The following is a 21019-nucleotide window of genomic DNA, read 5'->3' as shown; positions in this document are numbered from 1 at the left end:
AGACAAAAACAATCAAGAATTATTTTTATTTCAGTTAACTGAAATGTTTTTTCAAAGTTGGTTTTAGTTAACGATATTAACCCTGGAGTAGCTGCAGCTACACTTACATCTAAAAGATCACCAGAGAGCACGTCAACAAGGCTGTTGTCACTCAGTCACAAGGACGCAGACAGAACACGAAGGAATAGTTTTATTTAAAGCGGCTGTGTCAGTAGGGATAGTAGTGCATCACTTTTAGCCAAGTAGCATTTTGTTAAAATGCACAACAGAAAATACATTTTCAGGTGAATTGCCAACTATATCCAATCAGGAAAAAGAACAGATTTATCAGCTTACATTGTTTTGGTGTTCCATTTGCAATTTTGTCAGCTCATTGTTCTCGTTTAATCACTTCCAATTTCACTTGTTTATCCTGTATCCTGTACGAGTTCTCTCTCCTGATTAGATAAAATTGGTATTTATCTTTACTAAAGAGCTAGAGAGGTGGGGAGTGGGGACACCCCGTTACTGAACAAACACTCAAACACTCAGCAATGATTACTATAAGAATACCGAGCTGTTTAACACTTGTTTTAACGAAGAAATATAACTTACATGCTTAAATTAATTTAGAGTACGGCTACACATTATTGTTTTAACAGTATTGACCAAATGATCAAGAAATCAAAGTTGCCCTTATGTGCCAACATGGTAAGATATTGTGTCATTGCTGATCCAAACATTACTCATGTGTAAGAAATATCGCCAAACGGACCCTAAATCAGAGTCCGGGGGCAACGTCCCCTTTGTAGAGGATCTACAGTCCATTCCAAAACTTCCAAAAGTAAATGCTCATTTGATGTAATGTGAGTGGTGTCCATCTGTGGACAGAGGAAGGATGAAGAGACGAAGACGGGGACGAAATAACAGGATACTGAGGTCACGTGTCTTCATTTAGCTGTATGTCAGGCAGGGGGATCCATCCCGCTCCTCTCCTTACAGTTTGCTCTTGACTGTGGGCCCTGTGGAAGCTGGGAGAGAAAACCGGAACTTAAACACAAATTAGTTAAAAAATAAAAAGCTTAAAGTTTGGACATGCTGTAGTTAATCGTACTTGGCTTTTGGTATATCTCTGGTGCTTCAGAGGGATCTGTTAGTGAGGATTAGTAACATCCAGGCAAATATGGCCCCCAATTCATATGCACAAATGTAAGAACACGCACGCACGCACGCACGCACGCACACACGCACACACGCACACACACGCGCACACACACACACACACACACACACACACACACACACACACACACACACACACACACACACACACACACACACACACACACACACACACACACACACACACACACACACACACACACACACACACTCTCTCTCCATGGCCAGGTGTTGGAGAATGGAGACACATAACGTTTGTCGAGTGGAGACTTGGAGGCTTGCCCGTAGCAGCTCTGTCATACGGACAGACAGTTCCGGCCCATCTAACAGCCCTGCTACTGTTCACTCACTGCTGATGCAAAATCTGGTGCACATCCATTATAGGGGAGAGAGACAACAAAAGCTAACACCAATTTCTTAAAGGGATACACCTAGGGGCGCCCCAGCGGCTCACCTGGTACAAAAGCGCATCTAACTATAATTCCAGTAAGCTCTGAGACCAACCCTGTGAGCCCAACCTGTGAGCCCAAACCTCTGAGCCCTGAGCCCAAAATGTTTCTGCCCGGTTCTCCTCAGTGCCTGGAGCTATTGATCTCAAATTGCGCACAGCCATTGACCATTACCATGTGCATGGAACTGTGAAGCCCGTTTTTCCATTACATCAAATCTCAGCTTATTATTACCGTTTATATCCAGTAAGCTCTGAGACCAACCCTGTGAGCCCAACCTGTGAGCCCAAACCTCTGAGCCCTGAGCCCAAAATGTTTCTGCCCGGTTCTCCTCAGTGCCTGGAGCTATTGATCTCAAATTGCGCACAGCCATTGACCATTACCATGTGCATGGAACTGTGAAGCCCGTTTTTCCATTACATCAAATCTCAGCTTATTATTACCGTTTATGTGTCAAACAATGGCAGATCACGCTGCGCAAGGTTGCCAGGTTTCGCGAGACAAACAAGCAGCAAGGTCTATGAAAACAAGGCCAAACGAAGCGAGCCCTACAAGCAACAAGGTCTATGAAAAGAAGGCCAAACGAAGCACCGTCACACATATACATTGCCTCTTGGAAAACAGCCGCTCTACAAGCTCACAACGCCTCCCCACACCCACCTGCACTTTCACAACCAACGCCAAAAACACACTTCCACCAATATTGCCCCTAAACCGCTTACAATAGGCGAACATGGCAACACCAAAGTCTGTCACACCATAGACTCCGCCCACTCTGGGCCGGGGTGGGAGCGGGAGGGGGCGGGCGAGTAACATGCCTATGCCAGGGAGTCACATTTCATTCTACATCGTGGCTCCGTGGTGGTGTGTGTGTGAGATGATCGCACCACAACTTGGGTCCGCGCCCGTGTATGCGTGGACACGCACGTGCGCATGCACGTTGGGGAGGCACGTGTGACATGTCACAATGTACATTATTTGTGTTTGCGCGACGCCCGTGTGTGTGTTCGCGACGGGCCACGGGCCGCAGTACCGTGTGTGTGTGTGTGTGTGAGCGCTCGCAACGGGTCGCGCGCGCGTGTGTGTGTGTTGAACGTGCTTCGCCCAATTCACAATCTCAGCTGTTTATTCGCATTTTTATGTCAAACACAGTCTCAATCAGACAATCTCGCCGTGCTTATGATGGCTGGAGAGAGAGAGAGGGGGGAGAGAGAGAGAAAGAGAGGGGGAGAGAGAGAGCTGTGTGTGAGAGTGAGTGAGTGAGAGAGTGAGAGAGAGAGTGTGTGCATGAAATGCATTGCAATCTTTTCGTGCAAAGGTGGTAGCACGTCGCTTTTACGTAAATCTCTCCACCAGAGACACAAAAGTTAATCTCATCTAGCCATTACACCATGTCGAGTCTCCGAAAATCTGTACAAGCTAACGATACGACCGTTCCACAATCTCGCCCCTAAACACGGTCGCCCCGGCTCGCACCGAACGGTCTGGGGTGAGCAATCTGCGCCTAATTGTCTCGCCCCTAAACACGGTCGCCCCGTATCGCAACGAATGGTGGAGAGCGTTTATTTGTTACATTCGCCCATACATTCTCCACTGTTGAATGTGCACTCTTTAAGTGCATATCCGCATGCACATAATTATATTGTTGTTGTTAAGTTGAAATAATAGTTGTACAAGTTGTAATAACAGTGTTGTATAATTATTTTTGCTGTAGTAATCAATTCATTATAATATAAGTACAATGAATGACAGAATATATATGTGTGTGTGTGTGTGTGTGTGTGTGTGTGTGTGTGTGTGTGTGTGTGTGTGTGTGTGTGTGTGTGTGTGTGTGTGTGTGTGTGTGTGTGTGTGTGTGTATATGTATATATGTATATGTATATATGTATATGTATATACAGTAGGACGTGCAATAACCCCACGTTTGCAACTACTTTTGCCTGCGCACTTCACCGGGTATGGTCTAGTACTACATAATTAAGGCTATAGTCCTTCCCGCAGCTGGCCCGGGTTCGAATCCGACTCGAGGCTCTTTGCTGCATGTCATCCCTTCTCTCTCACTCCCGCTTTAGTGGCCTCACTGTCAATGTCAGAAATAAAGCTGAAATGCTGAAGAAAACATAAAGGATACAGGTATAGATGGGAAACAACCTCCCAAGACAAGCTCCCTGACAAGAAAGATAGACACCTGTAATCTTGTTTCCAGGGCAAAGTGTTGATTTTGCATGTTGAGTGGATGGCAAACAAAGCATTAGATATGTATTAATATTTACATGATAATTTACAAATGAATTGAACAGAAGGGATACATTTTCTTATCTGTCAAGCTAAAGGGATTAATTGTCCAAATGCTTATGTATCGCTTCAACTGTTCAAATTCTGTCTGCACTTCATTTAAGTTGACCCTTAATCCTTTAATCTCCCATTTTCCCTCGATGTACTTGATGTCAGTTCCAGCCCTTTTCAATTTAGTTAATATGTGCTACAGAATGCACATTGAAATATGGGAGGGGGGGGGGGTAGCTTGAGAGGCCGTTTTGTCTTAATTAAAATAATTGAATGTATTTAGCGCCAAATTACCTACATTTCCCTGTTGGCAAGCATTGCATATTTAATGTAACTGGAAAGCTTGGAATCGATCATTTTATTTAAATTTAACAGCAGCACAAATTAGTAAAATATTAATTGCTTTACAACATCGAGATTATCTTTGCGTACGTGTTCAAACTAATTTCACTATGAAGAAAACGTGACAAAAGTTATGTGAACAAAGACCCAACGTTCTAAATTCTCTAAATGCGTGTGGAATGATACTATTGACAATTACTTTGATAACAGATTTTCCAAATTCTAAAGAAATCCTGAATCCAGTATTAGAATTTCTTCTCAGCAGCTGTATAATTTTTTTTTATAAGAGCCAGATCACCAACTGTCAGTAATTTACTCTGTTAATCAGGACATTTTAACAGACTTCTCTTTCAAAATGTGTTTGACATACAGTAAGAGGTTAGTTTCCTGTGCAACTTTAAAGCAAGGCATTTGAGCTTAATGCTCCAGTTTTAATACTAATGATTGATTTGAATAATTTAATGAATGAATGACTGATTATCCTCAGATGTCCAGACTGAATGGGATTATAACATTATCAATCACATTTGTAATCTAAACAAATGGCTGCACACATAGTAGCACTACTGTAAGTTGCATTGCATACATTTAGCTTATTTATTTAACTAACTTAACCACCAGGCAGGATAAGTTTCACTGACAGTCAAGAAAAAGGCTAGTTAGTTAATGCATTTTGTAAAGAGGCAAAGAAACATCACACTTGGAGTTAAAGGGAAATCTTGACATTTTTTATCTTAGTGTTTTATCCCTTTTAACTACTGTATGCACTTAGTAGTTACATTAGGCCTATATGCTACTACAATTTGCTAATGTAGTAGCATATTTTTTTTTTTCTTTTCTTTTTTTTCAGCTTTTTACCTGTGCAGCACTTTGGTCAACTAACGTTGTGTAAAATGTGCTATATAAATAAAGTTTGATTGATTGGTACCAATTAGTTGTTACTAATGGTACCAATTAATTGGTAACAGAACCAATTAGCTTCATGCTAATAAGCAATTTTTTGGTTAAAGTCATACTATGTAAATGTCCTTTCAGTAGTCCTTTTTGGAAACACCAACTGGTAGCTCTGTGGCATTACAGTGTTTGCCTATGAAGGAACCATGAAAGATGAATGCTGTCGGGTACTAGTGCTCAAAGACATTTTGGAACTCAACAACACATAGCCAGAAACGGTATTAACATTAAAATACATAAATAACTACATTTCCGGTGCCTACGTCATTTTGGCACGAATGCCGTGGGCCAACACTCACAATTAAAAATAGTATATAATAGTGTTTAGAGATGTTATCAAAAAACGCATTTATGTGGAATGGTTATTGTGGAAATTATAGTCACACAGCATGACTTTGTTGCATCAGAGTTGGCAACACAGGCTCCACAATGTGACAAATACCTGCCTGCTGAAGAAAATGTCAAGCATTCCCCTTTAAAGGAAGGATCGTTTAGAGAGGATCATTCTTCAACATCACAGCATGGTTGAACACTTGAAAGCAGCATTCAGACAAATTTGAGCTGTTAATGTTGCCACAGCAACCCTGGTACACACTCCATACTAATTACCTTACGTTTGTGTCACTGGTCTGCTGGTGGAAAGGAAGGGGCACACAAATGAATGGTAAACACAGATGACTACACGTGTGTGCGCACACACACACACACACACACACACACACACACACACACACACACACACACACACACACACACACACACACACACACACACACACACACACACACACACACACACACACACACACACACACACACACACACACACACACACACACACACACACACAGGCCACCTTCTGGGCTCCACTGGGCTACTTGAATTTGCAAAGTGCGCTTAGAGTGGTTCTCTAGTCCATGATTTTGATGTACTTTTTTGCATCTTAAAAAAGGAATGCAGTAGCTTGATGCCTGTTCCAATAAAATGAACAGAAATGTATACAGAAAGCAAATGGTCTCATTTTCAAGTCAAGTCTAGTGTTGCAATACATATAAATAGCCAATTTTGTCTGGTAGATGACATCTTGATGGTGTGTTCCTAGACTAAATCATGATGGAGCAAGCCATTTATTTAAATGACCAGGCCATAATTCCTACAACAATTTTGTCAGCCTATAACACTCCTGCTATTTCATGCAATGCGTAACAAAACGCAAAAGCAGTCATATGGGCTTATGGGTGTATTTCATTTAATTTGTAAAGAATAAAAGTGTTTGATTTACATACTTTTCAGGCTTCTATGTATGTATGTATGTATGTATGTATGTATGTATGTATGTATGTATGTATGTATGTGTGTGTGTGTGTGTGTGTGTGTGTGTGTGTGTGTGTGTGTGTGTGTGTGTGTACACACAGTATGTATGCCTGTACTGTATGTATGTGTCCATAGAACTAGGCAATAATATAAATATCATATTTACATTGTGATATGAGACTATATTGTCTGGGATATGGAATATTGGTATATCGTGATATGGTACGTGTTGCTGCAAGATGCTGCATTACAATAATGTCCTGTCATTTTCTAACTTACCTGTCTGATCTGGCTATTAAGTGCCTTTACAAACTAAGTTATTATATACAGTAGGCATTACTGATGATTTTTCACACTATTTTTTTGAAGCACCAATAGCCATCACCACAATATCGATATTGAGGTGTTTGGTAAAAAATACCAAACTGGGAACTGTATTGTATGGTATAGATACTGTACTGTACTGTATGTACAGTATGTACAGTATGTATAGTACATGTGAGTGTTATCACAGTAGCGTGAGATACTGTACTGTGCAAACGTGTATAAGGAAAAAACGAGGGGGCCTAGAGCAGACACCTGGGGGACTCCTGTCAATGAAATATATAGGGTTTACAGTAAGTGGTTAAGAAGGGTAGGGCATGTCTACAGCTGATTTCTTTGTTCCAATCTGAAACTACTATCACTCTACCTTTAGAGTATCTTTCAGCTGTCTCTTTCTCCGGAGAAGGTTTGTGCATTTGTGCATGTTTGTGTTTGTGTCGACCTTAGTCCCTCAAGGAGCCAATATGTGAGATAGTGTGCCATATGAGCAGGAGACAATGTGTCAGTATATTATGTGTGTGTGTGTGTGTGTGTGTGTGTATGCTGTGTGACTGCTCACCACCAGGGAAGTACAGAGGAATATTCTTCAGATATAGCTCCTTATCAGTTGGCAGGAACACACAGAAGATGACCCTGTCCACCTAAAACACACACACACACACACACACACACACACACACACACACACACACACACACACACACACACACACACACACACACACACACACACACACACACACACACACACAAAGAGAGAGGAAACACCTTAATACACGCATTACACTTTACACATTACACTAAATATTGAAAAACATTCACAAAAGCAATGGTGTCAGTAATAGCAGCAGGGAAACAGTGTAACAGTTTTGTATGTCACAGCGAGGGCCATTGTGAAGCAGCAAGGCGTCTATAGAAACCGCCTCAATCACCTTAGAACACATTCTCTCTTATTATCACTCCACAGAACAGTGCTTAATGCACTGAGGCTGAGACCTAGTTTTAGCTAGTGGTGGGGAAGCATTGTGTGCCTGTATGTGTATATTTGTCTGCAACTGATATTACAGTCAGTATGAGAGAGAGAGGGGGGAATTTCCATGTCCCTAAATACTGTGTGTGTGTGTGTGTGTGTGTGCGCGTGCGTGCGTGCGTGCGTGTACTGTGTGTTGCATGTGTAGAAGATGGACTATGAGATAAGACATTGTGTTTGTGTCAAAGCATTTTTCGTGTGTGTGAGAAGATGAGAGTCTGTGGTTTAGTTCACGTCCCTGAGCATTTCACTGTGTGTGTGTGTGTGTGTGTGTGTGTGTGTGTGTGTGTGTGTGTGTGTGTGTGTGTGTGTGTGTGTGTGTGTGAGAATATGTTTGGGGACTTTGGTTCTCTCATTACTGTGTGACCAGCTCTGATCGGCTCAGTTCAGAGACTGTTTGGAGCCTCAGGGCAATAGGTTCTGTCCTAACACACGCACTCGCTCGCTCGCACATACACACACCGAACAGAGCAAGCTGTATTCTTTCTAGTGAAATTTGGACACTGACCCAGTATATCTGACTGTTTCATGCCCGTAAACAACTTTTATATGATATACTTTATCTTCTGTCTTTGTCGTCTGTGTTAGTTACATAAAAGTGTGTGTATGTAATGATGAGAAGCGGCCACATTAAACTTGATTTCAGGAAGGAGCTGTAAATATGTGGGCTGTATCTTCTTATGTGTCAGACTTTGATAGATGAAACATCATAAACCACAGACCCAAGGTTTCTCCGGATGCCTCAGGCAAATGTTTGACCGCCTTCTATTTGGATTATTTCAAACAAAGAACCAAACAAACAACAGTTTCTATCGGCGTCTCTTCGGTCTGGGGATCAAAGTTGTTTTTGGGGCGGCAGTGGCTCAGGGGTAGAGTGGCCGGTAGAGCGGCCGGATGGGAACCGCGAGATTCCCAGTTCGATCCCGGGCTCCCCCAGAGTTAGTGTCGAAGTGTCCTTGAGCAAGACGCTGAACCCCTAATTGTTCCCGATGAGCAGGTTTGGTGCCTTGCATGGTTTCCTCCGCCATGGGTGTGTGAATGTGTGTGTGAATGTAATGCACAATCTATGTAAAGCGCTTTGGATGAAAGCGCTATATAAATGCACCATTTACCATTTACGAGACACGACACAGGGAGAGAGAGCCCGGGATCAAACCGGCGACTGATCGCCAGGCATGAGAGCCCATGCGGTACGCGCCTCAACCACTCAGCGTCGGTGCCCCAGTCTGGGGATTTTAGTCTGATTCCTTTCAAGGTTAGAGAGTTCACTAGCCTACTAGCCTGTGGATCACACTTGTCAGTATTGGTTCATTCGCAATTATACCAATTAGTCTTAATTTCAATGGGGGATATTGCAGAAGAAGGTGTGTTGATGTAACGCAGTACACCCTGCAGGCTACAACTCAAAATCATTAGTTTCCCCCCTTGGTTGATGTCACTTTTGCCATTTTGTGCCTCCCTGACCAAATTAAACTGAATGCTCATTAGGATCGATGCAAGATGGTCATTGCAAACTAGCGACGGGGAGCTCATTCTGCAGCAATTACTGGGGACTGGGGCGCTGAGATGCCTGCATTAATATTGGGTAAAAGTAATGGAGACTGGCGATGCATGGAGATATATACACCATCTATACATTTTTGTATGCACAGTAGATGATGCCACTGATTAGCTGTGATTCCATTGATTTGTTGCCATAAAAGAGTTGTCATGGGCAACAAAAGAGGGACTATTATGTGCAATATGGGATGGAATACTATTTAGTCCATGAGCCAGACAAGATTTCATTATCGAAAGAGTGGGCAAAACCATACCTATATTAAATTGTTCATAGGGTCAATACGAGTAAATAAATATATGATAACCTCTCCACAGGAGCAGCTTTTTCATGGTTATCACACATTTTGTTATTTTCCCCATACGTACATGACAGGCGAAAAAATGTCAAAATTTAAAAAAGAGTTATCATAATGAAACTTCCTGAGTTGATTACTTACATGAAGACAATGATTTATCGTATTACAAGTTTTCTGAAATTGTATATTTAAATATGGAAATTAGAACTTGGTGAAAATTTTTCACCTGTCATACGTATGGGGAAAATAACAAAATGTGTGATAACTATGAAAAAGCTGCTCCTGTGGAGAGGTTATCATATATTTATTTACTCGTATTGACCCTATGAACAATTTAATATAGGTTTGGTTTTGCCCACTCTTTCGATAATCATTGCTCAATTTTGGGGCTCTGGCTCATGGACTAATTGTCTTGAATTGCCTTGTTCAGCAATTTTGCTCATTTCAGTATTATTCAATCATAAGTCCTAACTAGAACAATGCCTTACAAAGCATAGGACTGTGCACTGAGATTAACCACATTGTCTCTTCTTATCTACACCTCCTAAAAGCCCTTTTACCACGCTTATTCCCAGGCAGTCCAAGTGCTGAGGGCCAAGCCAGATTTCTGTAGTATACCTGGTGTCTGGTACTCTTTTCCTGATCCCTATCTGATGACTCTTTTTATTTTATTTTATTAGTTTTATTTTGTTACTCCTAGTAACGGGTTAGGGTTTAATTAGCATTAACCACTTTTAACCTGGCATGTAAATAAATAAGCTTGAATTTCTAGCATTACTGGGGTTGTTGATTGGTATACCCAGCCTACGTATGTTTTACCGTTCCCTCAGTGTGGCTGATGACATCAGTGGGCTGCTATTGCTACAGAGCCTCTGGAGACGGCAATGCTAACAATAACATCGTCAACACCCTCTCTGGGAGGCGACACGGCACATTAGTCAAACGAGAGAGGGAGGGCAAAGGTAGAACTAGAGAGAGAGAATGCGAAGGTGAAAGAAAGAAAGGGGTAGAGACAGACAGGATGTTTAAACACATGAACCATAGCGTCGTCCCTATACTCTGTGGGTCGAACATTTTGTCAAAAGCTACAAGCTCACAACTGATCTATCAGGGGGTAGATCGGCTATTTTCGGAGAACATATTTGCTGTTGAAGGAAAAAAGGGTGGGGCCTAGTACACACCCCTGAAGGACTCCTGTCAAGGACCCCCCAAAATTATATGTATTTGGCCACGGACCCTCATCTCAAAATATTTTGTTCCAGGGACCCCCAGGCCAGAAGCAAAGCAAAGAATTCGCTTAAAATAATATATTCAAAGATTTGCACAAATCTTCAAGATTTTTCAAAAATAGTAGATCTACAAGCTCATAGCGCGGCACGAAGTGACACGCTATATGATCTTGTATATCTGCTATTTTTGAATAGCCAAAGTATAACATATTGGTTAAAGTGGTCACACAGATGCTTTCCTGGTTTTAATGGGTTAAATGCTTAAGAATGAGTGAGTGTGTGTGAGAGGGTGTAGGGCATGTCAGTTGATGTCCTTGTTCCAATCTGAAAGGACTCTCGCTCTACCTTTAGAGTATCTTTCAGAGAAGGTCTGTGCATTTGTGCATGTTCGTGCACTTGTGTGTGTTTGTGCAAGTCGACTTTCGTCCCTCAAGGAGCCAATTAAAACATGACTTGGCCGTGAGCATGGGAGCCAGCACTTAGGGCTGCAGTGTGTGTGTGTGTGTGTGTGTGTGTGTGTGTGTGTGTGTGTGTGTGTGTGTGTGTGTGTGTGTATATGTGAGTGTGTGTGTGTGTGTCCTCTCAATACATCCTCTCCCTGTTCACAAAACAAAAACAACAGCTGTGGAAGGAAGAATACCTAGAGGAAACTATAGGGAAAAATTGGCAGACTCAAACACAAACACAAACACGGACACACACACCTTATCGTGATGCTCGTCCAGAAATTTCCTCACGGTTGCCAATGCCTCGTGTACAGCCTGCTCAGGTGGGTATCCTACAAACACACACACACACACACACACACACACACACACACACACACACACAAAGTGAGATGTCAATAATACATGCAATTTGCAGAAACAGGTGCTGTGACAGATCCACGTGGTGGGGTTGTTTTTGTAGGTATGCGTTTGTTGTTTTTTCCACTGTACAGTACATCCATTCGCTGTTCTGTTTCTGTCTCTTTCTCCCTCTCTCTCATCTCTCGTCAAACCTGCACTGTACTGAGACACAGCACACTTGTTGGTCATGATGACAGAGAGAGAGAGAGAGAGAGAGAGAGAGAGAGAGAGAGAGAGAGAGAGAGAGAGATAAGGAAATATACAGTGTAAGTAACAGAGAGAGTAGTGTTTGATTCTTATATGCATTTTGCAGCTGTGTGATTCCAAAGCTGTAAAATTACCCCCACTGTTGGAAAAATGCACGGACAGCGAAAATTCATCACCTGCCTCTATTTCTCCACCCCCCCCCCCCAAAAAAAAATCTGGTAATTATAGTGTAATTATTCCATAAATCATGGTCTGAATTATAATATTTTATGCAAGTATGCTAAGTTCGCACACACACACACACACACACACACACACACACACACACACACACACACACACACACACACACACACACACACACACACACACACACACACACACACACACACACACACACACACACACACACACACACACACACACACACACACACACACAATCTTCCAGAGGAGCCACACAGTAAAATCCTTGGTGTTAATTTAACTCTTAAGGCGGTTACACACCGGCAAATATGCGAATATACACAAAATTCGGACTCGTTCCGAATAATTAAAAGACGCTTTTTTCGCTCCGCGAAACTGGTGTGGAAGCTTGCATTGACTTTATAAGGTTTTAAAAAAAAACGTATTATTCGCATGAAAGAAATCGCCCCGGTGTGTAAGGACCTTTAGGGTGTAAAAAAAAGGACCCAAGTGGAAATGTATGGGTCAGATGTGAGGAGTTTTACTGTGCATCAAAGAGTGCCCCCAGAGTAGGAGAGTGGGACCACGGAGAGGATAGGACCAGCATGCAAGGGACTGCACAGCAACTGTGCCATAGTTCAAAGCACAAACAACTTTTCTGCTGTGATTTGCCACTGACCTTTTTCTCTTCAATTCAATCAGGGCAAAGCATTGGAAAACACTCCAGCAGCGTTTGTAAGCACTGCACTGCCGCGCTTTAACACGCTCCCCTGCCAGTGCGGGTGGATTACACCCCATCTGACGCCATCTCCCATAATAATCTAGTTTAATCTTCTAGCTCTAATCCAGAGCCTTAATCTGAGAAGCGCCTTTGGGCCAAAGGAGATACTATGAGGAGAGTGACACACTGGAGCCACCTCAAACTCTTAAGTGGAATGGGCGAGACACCGCTGTTGACTACCTTTTTTTACTAACGAAAACTAAATAAAAACTAAATAAAAACTACGCTATGACGACTAAAACTATGACTAAATATACTGAAAATTTCGTCAACAAATAAAAACTAGACTAAAATGTTTGGGAGGGACTAGTGGAGAAGAGATCCAGGAGAACTAAGACAAGTCATCATGGGTGCGTGCGGGTGTCGCAGACCGAAGATAGTTGATCTACAAGCTCACAATGCGACGCATTGTGAGCTTGTAGATCGTCTATTTTCGGCAATCGGCATGCAACTAAGTGAAAATCATTTCAATGACATCACGGCCCGCCAAAATATTTTTTTGTCGACTAAATCAACTGTAGATTTAGTCGACTAAAATCTTATGATATTTAGTCGACCAAAACTAGACTAAAAGTAAACATTTCAGGTGACTAAGATATGACTAAAACTAAGCAGAATTGTATTCAAAAGAGTATGACTAAAACTAAATCAAAATTTGCTGTCAAAATCAACACTGATAGACACACACACACACACACACACACACACACACACACACACACACACACACACACACACACACACACACACACACACACACACACACACACACACACACACACACACACACACACTTGGTGTCAGACAAAAACCTATTCATATAATATCATATTCAACACAAAGATATACTTCACAAAGTTCTGACTTGGCTTTGAGACCCCAAGTTCATTTGAAATAATAAAGTACAAAATACGATACGCACGTGTACACACACACACACACACACACTGACACACATGCACAGTCACCACACTAGCTTGAATGTAAGAAGTGGAATAAATCAAATATGTGCTGTTGTCAACACCACCACTGCGTTCAGAAACAATATACAGACAGACACTGACCGTAGATTCCAGTGGAGATACAAGGGAAGGCCTGCGGAGTTCAAATGAAAAACAAATGTTACAATCTATTGCCGATCAGAAGACCACCTACTGTCTCCAGTCCCCCCAACATACACACACCTATTACACCCCCCCCCCCCCCCCCACACACACACACACACACACACACACACACACACACACACACACACACACACACACACACACACACACACACACACACACACACACACACACACACACACACACACACACACACAAAATACAAATTCTCACTCATTCTTTCATTTATATGACATTTTCTCAACTCTTCCATAGAATAAAAATACAGAGGTCCACAATCATATGAGACAATCAAAACATTTATATCTCATATCTAGTGATGGACATGTTCAGCACGATCCGTTCTCAAACCATGCAGGTAAGTAACAATAGATGATAGACTGGTGGTGGGTGTTTTTTATTTGATATTCTTCCTTTGTTCCAAAATCTGGGCCTGTATTCATCACACATCTAAGAATGACTCCTAGGAATCGCAGTGAAAGTTTGACCGGGACTAAACAGTAGCACTTACTGTAAGAAGTATTTATGAAGCTTCATTCAGTATAACCACTTTAAGAGAGAAGTAGCTGTTGTTGTCTTTTGATAATTCATAGTGATGTCAAGGTTTTACGACACTCTGGGCAACAAAATTTTAATTATGATGATTTGTAGTTGTTTTCCCCTGATAGTTGCACTATGGATTCAACCAGGATAGGCATATTTGCAATTTGTGTAATAGGCAATACTGTAAGTAAACAAACCTTCCAATAATAAAACAAAACGTTTAACCTTACACCATTTGGGCACAAAATTAAGGCTCATGTATTTTGCATCCATAACCACTTTGTGTTGATCACTTTCCATTCAAGCATAATAAGATACCTGGTCCAATAGATGAGGAAATGCATCCTCGTTTATTGGACAAATGATCTGTGACACCGACAATTCTGGGGCAACCAGTGATTTCCATAAATGGAACATGTTTTTGCATTAGGAAAGCACCGTTGAGTGGTGGGGAAATGAATGAATGAAGAGCGGTGTTAATTAATGTGTATTGTCGCTGCTAAATAAATTAAACTCAATTGATGTGTCTATTATCGGAGGTGAAGTGTGTGGCAGTTGCCACACTTTGGATTTGTAGAGCACTTTTAAAAAGAGCACTTTGATCATCTTCACTGAATTAAAAAGATATCCATTATGAAATAATTCTCTAGCAATCATGTATGCTATTCATTCACTGTAGGTCATGTATTCACTTTCCATGTAGACTGATCAAGTGTTAGTATGTGACATTCATAAATAATAATGTATGTGTACTGTAGGTACATAGCGTGCTACAATAATAGCAGAGCGATGTGGGAGACGTAACATTACTACTGTATAAATATTGCATAGCAAGGTGACTGTTGTGTATTACTCTACTCCACACACTATTACTTTATATGTATGCCACTGCCAATTATATCATTGCAATGGACTGACTACCATCTGGCGATTTGTATGTATTGACACTGAAATGGCTTGTGCTGAAATATCACACCTGCTGTACAAAGACAGTCACAAAAATGATTCAATTTCTAACAGTAACTTTTAATAAGCTTGCTGTTGTCAAGCGTTTCCATGCAACACTGGGACCTACTCTTAACACATTCCACGCCAGAGGTTAATATCATAATGTACTCACCAGTGCCAGCGATTTATTTTTTTATTTATTTATTTTTTCACGTCGCCACAGACCTTGCTAAATTCCTTAAGATTGCGCGTTAAACTGTTTGTAGACACACAGGGTAGCTGTGTGAGACGCCCAGCGAAGACCGTTTCGATCGGCGATCCGCCACTTTGAAGCTACAGCGGTTTATGTTAAACAGCGATCAGCGGTGAGAAAAACAACAACCGAGAAAATGGACATTTAGTTTCCGCTTTAGAGTGGAGGTGGATGGGAACGAAAATCTCCGGATACGGATAATTACGTTTCCGGTGGTGCTACAATGAAATCTGTCGTGGCGAACGAGGCCTACAATGAAATGTGAACCTGCGAGAAAAAAAAGAAAAAAGAAGACCACTTCGCGTAGATCTACGCGACTGGCACGCTGCGCAATTATTTAGGTTTGCGTAGATCTACGCGATTGGCAGTCAAAACAGTTCAAGACCACTCTGGAGCACACCTAAATCCTGGTGGCTTTAGGAGCTCTTTGCCAATTAAGGGAATATTTATAAATTGTCCTCCCATGTCCAAGAGTAGGCCAAATTTGTGTCATTCTGAGAATTTCCAGGCACTTCAGATCAGATCGATTTGCTAGGCTTGACACATATGGGGGCCCTAGTTCTATTGTGAGGAGTGAATAGAAAGATAGGACTTGCACACTTAATTAAATACTCCACACTCTGCTTTATTTAAGCACAGTTCAGATTTCGATCGTTCAGGTCTTCATCAAAATCTAGGTTTTGGACACAATCTGTTGTGCGGTGCTTCCTAAAATCTGGTTGCAACTCAAGACACTGGCTCCTTAACTCACCTATACCTACAGGTACTGTAGGTAGGTAGGTAGGTAGGTAGGTAGGTAGGTAGGTAGGTTCCTTCCTTCATTCCTTCCTTACACCTCATGCAAATATCTGTCCCTTTTTCCTTTCATCATTCCCTCTACCTACGTCAACCTCTACCTCTCCTCTCCTCTCCTATCGCACCATCTCACCAAGGAGCGAACATTGTTCTTGGTGGCGATCTCCAGGCTGTTCCTGTAGCACCCCCTCAGTCTGGTCCTCTCCTCCTCCCCAACGCCGCCCATGGCAACAGGCCCCACCGTGTGGATCACATCTGGTGAGACAGAGAGGGAGGGAGGGAGGGAGGGAGGGAGAACAGCGTGAGTAAGGAGGAGAGATGGGGAGAGATGATGAGTAATAGAGAAATAAGGAGAAAGCGGGAAAAGGAGGGCGGGGTTGGTTTGGGAGAGAAAGTAAGAGATAAAGAGAATTTGGAGCGAAAGAGTGTACATTACATTATGTGTGTGTGTGTGTGTGTGTGGAGGGATTAAGCAACAAAATAAAGAGGATAAAGACAGGAAGCACAAAATAATCATGTGTTTGTGTGTGTTTGTGTGTATGGGGGTGTGAGAGTGAGTGTGAGTGAGAGAGAGAGAAGCAGAGATGTGTTTAATGCCGGTCCCTGTGTGCCAAGTAACACCAGTGCAACCACACGTTCTGATGAGGCTCTGCGTGTTGCTCTCAGCATGAATCCCAGGTCTGTGATCAGCACGGACACACACACACGCATAATATCTCACACACACACACACACACACACACACACACACACACACACACACACACACACACACACACACACACACACACACACACACACACACACACACACACACACACACACACACACACACACACACACACACACACACACACACACACACACACACACACACACACACAGTGCTCGGTCACGTTTGCAACAACCAGTTAACAAGCCCCAAACTCCACTCCCTCCACAGCACTGAGAAAGACACACAAAAAGCCCTCTTTCATCTAACACCCCCCGCCCCCCAACCCCCTCGGGATCAGAGGCCATTAGAGACGAATGATGTAACATGGTATTTGGACTCAAATGCTATCTGCCGCTGCTGTTTTCCAACACCACGCAGTTCAATAGCACACTATTTGTGATTAGTTTCCTCTATACGTTTTCATGTGTAGGCTCAGTATCTGATCTCTACAGTACCAGGCGGCTACCAGCTACAATCATTGTTTTCATTAGCAAGTCTTTTTCAACCAGCAGATGCATAAAGTAGTTGTTGCCGCCGCGTGGAAACCCTTGTACGTTCCAGGACGTAAAAACAGAACCTGTGTTCCAATGGATTTAATCACAAAGCTCTTGTTGATACTTTTGCACCGGTTGAATATTTATGAGCTTTTGTGAGCTTGGAGATCGGCTATTTTTCAATACTTATGCGCGACATTCTTGTACTACAAAGTAGGGCATTAATTTACACAAAAAAAAAGGAAATGGTTTTCTGCCCGACAGCAGTGATATCAGCTGTGAGGCATTCAGAGGCAATTAACAAGTCTTTTTCAAACAGCTGGTTGAAAGATGAAGTTGGTTGTGGACAGTCTATTGTATAACTCATACTCATAAAATAATGTAAATAGTCCTGATAATAATGAAGAAGGTACTGTACATGAATGTATCCTGTAGAGGTGTCCTATTTATGATGCTTGTATACAATCTGGACAGCCAGAAATGTTTCGTCCCCTATGAGAGAGATTTAAACTGAATTAAACATTATCTTTGAACAGACCTTCTGCATAAATATCACGTACCAACCGTGCTTCACAGCCTGCCTACAGTTCATTTGTTTCCATGACAGGAAGGGACGTACTTACAGTATACATTTCAGAGCAAGTGTGACACGTGAATTGCGCTGCTCCCCCCAAATGCCCCATTCAGCCTGATTTGTGGTATAAATGCCTTGTAGTTGCATTATCTGACAAGCAAATACTGCCAGCTAAATACTGCTACAGTAAATTAACGTTCTTCTGTGTATTTACAGTATTTATTTACAATGTGATCCTAATTGTATTTTTTATACTGATACCTGTTATCAAAGGGGTCAAAATGTAGAGTATTTTTAAAAGCAGAATTTATGTGATACACTCCCATGTGTAGTGTATTTAATGACATGATCGAAATCATTCGGCACACTAATTACTTTTCAAAATATCATCGCACAATGCCACATTGATTTCCCCTTTGAGGTAAAACCTGAGAGTCCACTGTAAGAGTGAATCATTCTGAAGCCTTTTCAATACTGCTGGATAGCTTTTGATGCCTCAAAATCGATATTAATACAAAAAAAATAATCGGAATTGTTGTAATGGGTATTGATCCTCAGTACTACTCATCCCTGCTAACCAATGGTACGCACTGACAGATATTTTGTTTAACCCATTAAAACCGGGTGTCATTTTAGATTTTAGCTATATATATAGCACATTATATTGGTTGGCTATTCAAAAATAGCAGATATACAAGCTCATAGCGCTGCACGAAGATCAGCTATTTTTTAATATACTATATATTTTTGAAAGGCGAACATTTTTAACTCAAATCTTTGCTTCTGGGGGTTCCTGGAACAACATATTTTGAGATGGGGGTCCGCGGCCATATATTTTAGGGGGTCCTTGACATGAAAAAGTTTGAGAACCACTGATACGCTTTTTCAGAAAACTGGATTTAGAAGACATTTGGTCTTAATGTGTTAACTCACTTGGGGACAGAACTGGAGATACAAGAAATGTCCAGCAACACCTGTCGAGTGTCGACACAAACAGTTACATGTTCCTACTCCTTAGGGATGGGACGATATGAAAATGACATGTCATAGGTCACGATTATTGTGGCAAAAATAATTGCGATTAACGATATTATCACGATAATCAAAATATGCTTAAAACTTAAAATGCCACTTTTGCTACAAGCTCACAACGTGTTGCGTGCTTGTGGATCTGCTATTTTTTCAAATCGATTTGTGTAGAGTGAAATAAGAGCGTATCAAATGCGCTCTTTACAGGTCTGTTTTATCAAGTATAGAGCGTTTAAGTGGTGCTGAATTTGCAGCTCAACAAAAGCCAATTCATCCTAGTGTATGACGGCGGACAATTTCACGATACATTTTTTATCTCCACGAAACGATTATTGTGAGCGTTTTCTTAATCACGATAAACGATAATAACGATTATCATCCCATCCGTACAGTACTCCTACACGGAAGTAGCAGAAATATCAGGTCAAAGTATGCTGAACTGCTGAGCGGGCTTTCTCAGACCAGCAGGGTCAGCTGTTCCATTAGCCTATTGTTGTTGAGATTGATGGCAAGGTTGATATTATTGGATGAGATGCTGTGGGCTGTACACAGTATATACGCTTGAGACGCAGTGCAGCATTAGGCTAGCGCAGGTGGAGTATAGACAGTGGTGGAAGAAGTACTCACATTTTTCACTTAAGTAAAAGTATCAGTACTGCAATGTAGAAATTGTCATGTAGAATTACAAGTAAAAGTCCGGAATTCAAAAGTTAAAGTACAAAAGTATTGGTATCAAAATGTGCTTAAAGTATCAAAAGTAGAAAGTGCTCATTATGCAGAGTTCCCATTTCACAACTTTTTAAATGTATAAAAATCTATTGAAAATAGCAGATCTACAAGCTCCCGATGCGACGCATTGTAAGCTTCTATATCGGCTATTTTCAAATGGCCGAAATGTATATAGGGCTGAAGTGGGTAACGTATGTTTCATAATAATAATAAAAATCTACAACTAGTTACTACAGTTTTCAAATAATGGTAGTGGAGTAAAAGTACAATATTTGCCTCTGATATGCAGTGGAGTAGAAGTAAAAGTACTGAAAATTGGAAACACTCCAGTGAAGTAAAAAATGCCTAAACATTGTACTCAAGTACAGTGCTTGAGTACATGTACTTAGTTACTTTCCACCACTGAGTATAGATGAGTGTAGGGTCTGCTCTGTGCTGGGAACAAGTATGAAATGGGTGAGTCTGGGATGGCTGCTATTTTTAAAGACTATTTATTATGGCATTGCATTGATTATTCAGACAGGAGAGTGGATAGAGATGGGAAAGCAAAGGCAGGGAGGAGAGACGATGTGCACCACTGGTTCCCAGGCTGGAATCAAACTGGGGAGTTTGCAGTTAAGTGATCGATGCTCCTCCAAGCTGAGCTTCCAGCTCGTTCTAGAACGGCAACATTTTATTGCTGTGCTTTCTGAAGTTTCATCGTGCCAATTCAAGTGATAATTGCACGCATGATGATGAAAGTACACTAATAAAGAGAATATACAGTGTACTCTGTACAGTACATGTCTCACAAGAACCATGTAACAAGACTACGGCTAAAGTTCTCATGCCCTGAAAAAAAGCATGCA

At 41.6% G+C, this 21019-nt stretch overlaps 1 protein-coding gene across 3 annotated transcripts in view; it reads right to left on the bottom strand.

Annotated features, from left to right (window-relative positions):
* Positions 1-205: 205 nt before the first annotated feature.
* The window catches only part of macrod1 (mono-ADP ribosylhydrolase 1), a 122190-nt gene continuing 101376 nt past the window's right edge, over positions 206-21019 (bottom strand). Inside the window, exons 6-11 of one of the 3 annotated variants that reach the window (XM_080416959.1) lie at positions 16764-16885; positions 14029-14059; positions 11648-11721; positions 7389-7470; positions 5802-5824; positions 206-1010 (exon numbers count right to left, since the gene is read on the bottom strand). In XM_080416959.1, the coding sequence (XP_080273085.1) occupies positions 5814-5824; positions 7389-7470; positions 11648-11721; positions 14029-14059; positions 16764-16885 (320 nt within the window). In that variant the 3' untranslated portion in view covers positions 206-1010; positions 5802-5813. The remainder of the gene's footprint in view (positions 1011-5801; positions 5825-7388; positions 7471-11647; positions 11722-14028; positions 14060-16763; positions 16886-21019) is intronic. The other 2 variants (XM_080416960.1, XM_080416958.1) reach the window with 2 other exon arrangements.

The sequence above is a fragment of the Gymnoscopelus braueri genome (assembly GCF_963280865.1).
Source record: "Gymnoscopelus braueri genome assembly, chromosome: 20".
Lineage (NCBI taxonomy): Eukaryota > Metazoa > Chordata > Actinopteri > Myctophiformes > Myctophidae > Gymnoscopelus > Gymnoscopelus braueri.
Note: the sequence above shows the minus strand (reverse complement) of the source record. Positions and strands in the feature narration are given on the sequence as shown.